The 9,087-nt window shown below is 44.6% G+C and overlaps 1 protein-coding gene across 1 annotated transcript in view; it reads right to left on the bottom strand.

The window, feature by feature from the left end:
• Positions 1-703: 703 nt before the first annotated feature.
• Positions 704-9,087, bottom strand: part of LOC132384577 (1-phosphatidylinositol 4,5-bisphosphate phosphodiesterase delta-3-like) — a 57,645-nt gene continuing 49,261 nt past the window's right edge. Inside the window, exons 13-15 of the mRNA XM_059955778.1 lie at positions 6,967-7,102; positions 1,556-1,705; positions 704-916 (exon numbers count right to left, since the gene is read on the bottom strand). Coding sequence (XP_059811761.1) covers positions 828-916; positions 1,556-1,705; positions 6,967-7,102 — 375 coding nt within the window. The 3' untranslated portion in view covers positions 704-827. The remainder of the gene's footprint in view (positions 917-1,555; positions 1,706-6,966; positions 7,103-9,087) is intronic.

Here is a 9,087-nt window from a genome sequence, read left to right as displayed (position 1 = left end):
CTTCACCTTGACCTTTAGGATTAGAAGGGGCCCTGGCTGAGAACTCTTGCTCTCAGCTGAGCTTTCTGCCCCACATCTAGCTGAGTCCCACCTTGGCAATTGTCCCCAACTCCAAAATCTCCCGGGCAGAATTGTTCCCTTGCGGTGACAGTGGGGCAGTTTAGGGGACAGAGTGAGGGACAGTGTGTGGGACAGGATGGGGGGGGTAGTTTGTGAGACGAGAGGAGGCAGGGTGGGGACAGGCTGCTCAGCTCTCTGGAGATAGGCAGCTTTTAGCTGAAGGTGGAGAGAGGATCCTTGATAGGGAGGGTTTGTGAGCCAGGCCCAATTCAATCACATGACCAGGCCCCAGAGAGAAATGAGGGGCAATGGGGGCATTGGTGGGTCAGGGCAGTCCTACTGGCTGAAGGTGAGAGTGGTGGTACCCCAGGGAGTACAGCCAGTGGCCACACCTGACATCCTCACAGAGGGAGGATCTGATCAAACTCCTGGAGAGACCTGGAAGACCCAGAAATGGGCAAGGTTGTCTTTAACTTTGGGAAATGAGACACAATGCTAGGCATTACTGATCCACCTCCAGTCAGTGCATCCCAGATACGGGAGAGCTTTCAAAATCAACCCACCCATGCAAATAGAACAAGGCCCACTTGCTGCTGTGACCTAACAATGCGGCTCCAGTTCAAAGCCACTACCTGTGTGACTGTTACGATAACCGACTCTATCTCTGTATATACATTGTTGGAAGGTCCCATCATTTTGATTCTAGTTGCCCAGCTCCTGGGAGAACTGAATCAGTTTATTCAGTCCAGTTGTCAGCTTGGTCCACACTACATGCTCCTAATCCTGACCCGGACAAAGAGAGTGGCAGGAGAGAGGGGTGCCGAGTCCCTGGCCAGCAGGTGGATGTGACGGTAACCTGCAGTGACAAACCAAACATGTTAACTGAGCCATGGCCAAAGGTGATGGGAGAGTGGAAAGGTCACCAACTCTCAGTATGCATCCTCCCTCAACAACACATGTCCCACAGTTGTGATCTGGCCTGAATTTCCCCCAAGGAGAAATTAATGGTGTGGAGCTGGGTCCTTTCCTCTGCAGCTGGGACCAGGAGCCTGGGTGGGTGAGGGTGGCACTGGCGGGGCGGTTGAACCAAAGTGAGGGCAAAGTTGGAGATGGGGGAGGGGGGCTTTATGGAGAGTGTGTATGACAAGTGGGTGTGTCAGTGTGCAGTACTGAGGTGGGGGTGAGTGTGGCAAGTGTGTGTGTGTGAGGGTGAGCACAGGGTGCGGGTGAGGGTCAAGGCGTGGTTCTGTGATGCGTGGGTAGGGAATGGGAAGGGTGAACAGGTGGGGATTGGGGTGGAGGTGGGGGAGTGGGTGAGGGCGAGGGTGGCGATTAGTGAGGGTGGAGATTGGGGGTTTAGGGAGAGTGGGGATTTGGAGTTGAGTGTCGAGGGCGAGGGTGGGGTCTGGGATCAAGGGCTAGGGTGGGGATTGGGGTTCGAGGGTGGGGAGAGTGGGCGTGTCAGTGTCTGCAGGAACAGCAGACCACTGTTTACCTTCTTTCATGCTGGTGAACGGGAGGGTGAACTGCCCAATGAAATCGTTGCTGGACGATGAGTCGTAATCCTCAACCAGGAAGCGGATCAACGCCAACTCGGGAACGTTGATTGTAAACCGGAGCGCTTCATTCCACACCGGGTTAAAACCTGCAATGCCACAAAGGACACAGAGGCTGTTAACTGTTCCAGTTGCAGGTAAGTGAACCACATCAAATTTCATATTGCAGCTTGGGCAAAGTTTTGAGTTCATTTCCGACGTCACCTGTAAGGAGTTTGTACATATCTGTGTGTGGGTCTCCTCCAGTGTCCTTTCACAGTACTGGTTGGTAGGTTAATTGGTTCATGTTCATTGGGTTTGACAGGAATTGCTGGGTGGCGTGGCTCGAAGGGCTGGAAAGGCCTATTCCACGCTATATTGCTAAATACCAGGAACAGTGGTTCAAACTTCCCTTCTGTTGTCATGTGAAAGACCTCAAGGAGAATGAGGAGCTGACCTCACTGAAAGATATACAGCTCTAACAGGACCTTGCAGGGAGATGTTTCCCTTCATGAGGTGCCCAGGACCGGGATCAAACACCCAGAGGAGGCCGAAGATTCAGATTGGTGAAAGTACTCCAGAGCGAAAACGGAACATAAAACATTACAGCATAGTACAGGCCCTTCGGCCCACAATGTTGTGCCGACCTTTTAACCTACTTGAAGTTCAATCTAAGCCTTCCCTCCTACATAGCGTTCCATTTTTGTCATCTATGCACCTATCTAAGAGTTTGTTAAAAATCCCAAATATACCTGCCTCTACCACCATTTTATTGTTTGATTACGCATTCTTGGTTTACATAATTCATTATGGTTATAAGAACAAAATACACAGTCAATACACCACCACGGTCATATGTACACGCGGCACTAAAAAAGAAACTAAGTGGACATGCATCTCCTGGATCCTGTGTTTTTCTTTCGTTTCTAGAGTTACAAAACATAACAGTGGTGACAAAGAAGTGTAAAAACGAATCCAAGACAACTACCTACCTGTTGAATGGCAGCATGTTTTTTTCTTTGGAAGGGGAGAGAGACATGATCAAGTTTTAAAAAATGCAGAAAACAGATGAAATTCACGAGTTCATAAACACTGAGTACTGGCTGATAATAACTATATATTTTTTTTAAAGCGTTAATGACTGGTTACATCAGAAAGATAGATGCATTTGATTGAACAATAGATAACTGAATGTTATATACTGAACAAATTGAGCAGTATTCTGAAGTAAACAAAATATCCAATAGGAAGTGAATGTCAGTTTTGCTGAGTGCAATAGGTGGAAAAGCATTCAGTTTGCTTATAAGTTTAACTGCTCCAACCAAACCAGCCAAGATGAGCTTTGCTGCTATCATGATAACATAAAGCAGGAACATTTAGAACCAAAATCATTGTTGATTGTAGAACGCTTTAGGTTTCATAAGTGGAATCAAAAGGAAGGGGAGTCCATTTCAGCGTACATGGCTGAATTGAAGAGATTGTCTGAGCATTGTCAGTTCAGTAATGAGCTTAATGATGCACTGAGAGATCGTTTAGTTTGTGATGCTTAGCAGAAAGCATTCAGAAATTGCTCCCAACGGAAGCATAACTCACATTTAAAAGAGCCGTTGAAATTCCTTTATCACTGGAAACAGCAGACAGAGACACAATTGAGTTGCAGTCAGGAATGAAAGTGAACAAAATTGTAACATCTTAATAGAAACCTGTCTGGCTGAACAAATTGTGTTGCCATTGTGGCTCACATATACCAGACCAATGCAGATTTAAAGTCAATACTCACAGAAAATGCAATGAAGGAGGACACTTACAAAGAGCATGCCGGGCAGACAAAAATAAATGGACTGCAAAGGGAAAAGAAAAAGATTTAAAAAATCAAGTTGCAGTTTCAAAAAGAGCATTAATCTACATGCTGTTGATGAAAACTCTGATAATGACAAGAGTGTCACAGGACTGAGTAGACTTGAGATTTACATTGTGAAAACTAACAACAGACAAGTAAAATAGAACTGAATGGCAAATTAATTAGAATGGAATTGAACGCAGTCTCGGCTGTTTCAGTCATTCCACAAGATGAATTTGAATAACATTTCAAACATACTGGACTGAAGCCTGCAGATATTCAGCTAAGAACTTATGTTGGAGAAAAGATAACTCCAGTGGGAATGGCATTTGTAACAGTGAAACAACAATCAACAAGCCACATTGGGCTTGTACATGGTAAAAGCAGGAGGACCAGCATTGTGGGGCCATGGTCGGCTGAGACAGTGACATCTTGATTGGTGATCCATCCACCATTTGCATGTCACATCCCTTGTAACAGAGTCAACTTAGAGCAAATTAAGAAAGATACTGGATGATGTCAAAATAGTGTTCAAGGATGGTATTGGGAAACTCAAACATATTAATGGTAAAACAGTGTTAAATGAAAATGCCACACCCAAGTTTTACAAAGCCTGTCTTATACCATTCATGATAAAGTAACCAGTGAGCAAGATCACATGGAGGCTGAGGAAATTCTTTCCAAGGTTGAGTGGAGCCCATGGGCAATGACAGTGGTCCCGGTAGCCAAGAAGAATGGGTCTGTCAGGATCTGTGGTGATTTTAAGATCACCGTCAACCCAGTACTGAAAGTAGATGAATACCCTCTGCCCAGGATAGAGGATATTTTTGCAAACCTTTCTGGAGGGAATCACTTTGGCAAAGAGGACTTGGCTGATGCCTGCTGGAGTTGGAAGAAGAGTTCAAAGTGTTTCTCACCATAAACACTCACAAAGGGCTTTACCACTATAATAGGCTTATTTTCAAAGTAGCATCTACACCTGTACTCTGGCAAAAAGCTATGGACCATGTGCTGTGAGACTGCCAGGAGCTCAGTGTTACCTAGATGACATCATTGTTATGGGCAAGGATGATTAGAAACATCTCCAAAATCTCAACACAGTGTTAAAGTGATTAGAAGATAATAGGCTCAGAGCATAATGCAAAAAGTCTGAATTCTTTAAAATGATCATCACATACTGTGGTCACACCATTGATGAACAAGATTTACACAAGTGTGTTGAGAAAATTCAAGCAGTGGTGGATGTCCCAAGGCCAAAGTACATGTCACATTTGCAGTCCTTTTTAGGATTTGTCAATTACCATACAGTTTCCTGTCAAACCTGGCTACTCTGCTCCACTCCTTGAACTCATCATTACAGATTGGCAAGAAATAGCAATGGACAAAGCAGTGTGAGGTGGCTTTCCGAACGGTGAAGAAGTGGTGACGTCGGACACTGTACTCACACATTATGATCCACATCGTCCACTGAAGCCTACCTGTGACACCTCACCTTATGGTGTAGGTACAGTCATATCACATGTTAGGAGTGATAGAAGTGAACGCCCCATAAAGTGAAGCCCCTTACTGCTGCAGAGAAAAATTATGCACAGAGAGACAGAGAGGCCTTGAGTCTGGTTTGGGTGTAAAACATTTCAACCAGTACTGGCATATGTTTTTCTTCAATTAGTTTCTGGAGTTACAAAGCATAACATATGGCGCTGGTGGTGCTGTGTTGAAGATCAGCCTTGATCTTATTGAATAGCATGAGTAGCAGGAGGGGCCAAATGGTCTACTCCTTTTAATATATCTTATGTTCCTACATATAGGAGAGAAACAGGGCCTTTCCCCATCTCCATGGGGCAAGGGCTTCCAACCCCAGACAGAGGCACAACTAGTTCAGCAGCATGGGGGACACATCTCTCTGCTACTCTAGTCATGCCCCATGGTCTCAGGATCTTCCGTTCTGTAAAGCAAAGCTGAACATCAACACCATTCTAACACCAAGTGTGGACACATCTAGATCAGAAAATCCAAAGTGTTTGTGTGTTGGATCTCAAGGGCAGAAGGATCAGGCTTAGAGAGGACAGCAGGGCAGGTGTGTCAACCTCTTCTCCTCTTCCAGACAATGACAAACTGCCCTGCACAATCCAAAAGGTTACAGAGAGCTCCATGAGGTTCTAGTTCAACTTAACAGCTACAGGTATGACCAATCAGCTGCTATAAAAGGTTGATTGAAAATAATAGCCCCGATATTTGGAAATATATTGACTACAGCTCTGCCTTTAATACCATCATTCCAAATAAACTGATTTCTAAGCTCCGGAACGTCGGTCTTAGCACTCAGATCTGCAGCTGGATCTTCAACTTCCTCACAGACAGGACCCAGGCTGTAAAAATAGGGGACAAGCTCTCCTCTACAATCACTCTGAGCACCGGTGCCCCACGAGGCTGTGTACTCAGCCCCCTGCTGTACTCTCTGTACGTCCATGATTGTGTAGCCAAGTTTCCATCGAACTCAATATATAATTTTGCTGATGACACCACAATTGTAGGCCGTATCTTGGGTAATGATGAGTCTGAGTACAGAGAGGAAATTAAGAACCTGGTGGCATGGTGCAAAGACAATAACCTATCCCTCAACGTCAGCAAGATGAAGGAATTGGTTGTTGATTTCAGAAGGAGTAGCGGACCACACGACCCCATCTACATCCGTGGTGCGCAGGTGGAACAGGTCAAAAGCTTTAAGTTCCTCGGGGTGAATATCACAAATGACCTGACTTGGTCTAACCATGCAGAGTCCACTGCCAAGAAGGCCCACCAGCGCCTTTACTTCCTGAGAAAGCTGAAGAAATTTGGCCTGTCCCCTAAAACCCTCACTAATTTTTACAGGTGCACCATAGAAAGCATTCTTCTAGGGTGCATCACAACCTGGTATGGAAGTTGTCCTGTCCAAGACCGGAAGAAGCTGCAGAAGATCGTGAACATAGCCCAGCACATCACACAAACCAATCTTCCATCCTTGGACTCACTTTACACCACATGCTGTCGGAGCAGTGCTGCCAGGATAATCAAGGACATGACCCACCCAGCCAGTACACTTTTTGTCCCTCTTCCCTCCGGGAGAAGGTTCAGGAGCTTGAAGATTGTACGGCCAGATTTGGGAACAGCTTCTTTCCAATTGTGATAAGATTGCTGAACAGATCCTGACCCGGATCTGGGCCGTACCTTCCAAATATCCGGACCTGACTTGCACTAACTTACTTTACCTTTTTGATTTTCGAATTATGATTTATAATTTAAATTTTTGTTATATTTACTTCGATTTGTACTCCAGGGAGCACGAAGCACAGAATCAAATATCGCTGTGATGATTGTACGCTCTAGTATCAATTGTTTGGTTACAATAAAGTAAAGTAAATCCTCAGACACACCACTGACAGTATAAATCTCACCAAAAGAAAACACATGCAGTCCTTCAACCCCAGGAGTCTGCAGCGATCATCAACCACCCATCCTACATTGATCTCACATTATACATCATTATCCTACCGTTATTTTCAATGTGCCTTGTCTTTTTTGTAGCATTATCTTCAGGCACACCATGCACTTCCACACGCACCAGGGGGTCCACAATGGAGTTCTTTTTGTCCTTATTCACTTTAGGGAGTTGCTGAGCTGTAATAACCTGAAGACAAGAGGAACATCAGTTTGTAGGTCTGTAATGTAGCACAGAGTGTACACATAAAGTGTCACGATGTGCACTGGCAATGTCGGAACCCAAGTGCTGAAAAACGACAGATGCTGATGTAGAGACGCAACGAGAGTTTATTCATGATAATTCCAAAAGAACATCAGTGACTCAGCCAAGTGACACCACGAGAAGTAAAATTCTCCAACCTAGGACCCCGCTATTAACGCTAAACGGGCATCCACTTAAATAATACAAGTGACACGGAATCCCTGAGCTCATCAAAATAAACCTAACAAGTTTAAACAGAAGATAGTAGGAGACCACATTACAAAGAGCGAGTCGCTCAAATAAAAAAAAACTAAACAATTAATGACTCAAAACAATTAACTAGTTCAGGTGCTCCAAAACTTCAGAGCCCAACACTCATACAGGAAGGGAGAGCTCACTACATATTTAGAGTGAGACAGAGAGATAAAGATAGAGAGCAAGAGAGATGGAGGGAGATGGAGAGAGAGAGAGACAGAGGGAGAGGGAGAAACAGAGGAAGAGACAGAGAGAGAGACAAAGAGAGAGGAAGAAATATGACCATTTACACCAATCCTACGCTGACCCCATTTTATTCTCCACCCCCCCCCCCACCATTTCCTTCAATGCCCCACAGATTCTGCCCCTCACCCTCATCTACCAAGAAAAAGCCAGAGGTAGAACATGCAAACTTCACACAGGCTGCACCCAGGGTCAGATATCCATCCAAATTACTGGAACTATGAGACAGCATCTCTACCAGCTGATAGGGCAATTATCTGGCCCCTGTGACAGTGAAACCTGGAAGTCAATTTTCATGTAAGAATAACAGAGGTTATGGTTTCATTGCTGGAAATACCTGAGGCAGCTCCAGATCAGGACACCAGTTACAATGCGCTTGGCAATCCCTCCCACAATACACCTGAGTGACAAGTTGAAAGGTAACACCCAAGATAGTGCCCCGGGCCTGGAGCCAGGCCTAGACACAAAGGCCCTCTCAGCACTAGACCCTAGGCCCAAAGAATCAGGCACTAGAGTAGTGTATGACTGAATGTGCACTGGGCTTTGGTATCAAAGTTCAATTCCATTTAAGTTCAAGGATAATTTTTGCCCTCTTTGAATTTAAAATTCAATTGCACCCAATTCTTTTTCCAGCCAGTGAAATATAAAAAGGTTTAAGAAAAGACTAAGCAACACTGGGAGGTGATGAGTTTATGAGAACTATGACTTGCAGATGAAAGGTGGAAAACATAGCGAACATGTGCCAGTCGGACTTGGCACTGAGGGAAGAATCCAGTCACTGTTTTACTTGGAACAAACAGTCTAATTATTGTGCTGTACTTATGTGAAAGCCTATTTATCAGTACGCTATGGGAAATTCCATTGCTATTATACTGGAGTGAAAGTCCAATTGTCTCCAACTGAATCAAACATTCAATTGGCAGAAGTGTCCCTTGCTTTGTAAACTGGAGTAAACATCCAATTTATTTTATATGCTGAAGTCAATAATTAATTCTGCCACAATGGAAGGATAAACAAAAATCAAAAACTTCAGATGCCGGAAATTTGAAATCACTTTGAAGTTGCAGAGTATTTCTATTGTATTTTCTCATTCCTGTGAATGTCTGCAAAAAAGTGAAATTCAAAGTTGCATATGGTCACATGTTGATAATAAATTAACTTTGAAATTTTGAACTTTAAGTGACGGGTGGGAGTTAAGTTGTCTGTGTTAGTCTACTGTGATCTGTCTGTGTGTGTTCCCTTACAGTGTTATAAAGAAGTCCAACTTAAGCTTGGAGAACAGCTTCTGCATATTTTTTGTTTTTACTTTCACCATCCCTCCCTCCCTCTCCCTCTCTCTCCCCACTCTGTCTCTTACCGCCTCTATCCCTCCACCACTCTCCTTTCCACCACCCTCTCCTTCACCCCTCTCTCCTCCCCTCCCCATTTCTTCT

This window comes from Hypanus sabinus, chromosome X1 (genome assembly GCF_030144855.1).
Source record: "Hypanus sabinus isolate sHypSab1 chromosome X1, sHypSab1.hap1, whole genome shotgun sequence".
NCBI classification, from domain to species: Eukaryota; Metazoa; Chordata; class Chondrichthyes; order Myliobatiformes; family Dasyatidae; genus Hypanus; species Hypanus sabinus.
The sequence above is the reverse complement of the archived record's forward strand: the minus strand, read 5'-3'. Positions and strand labels throughout refer to the sequence as shown.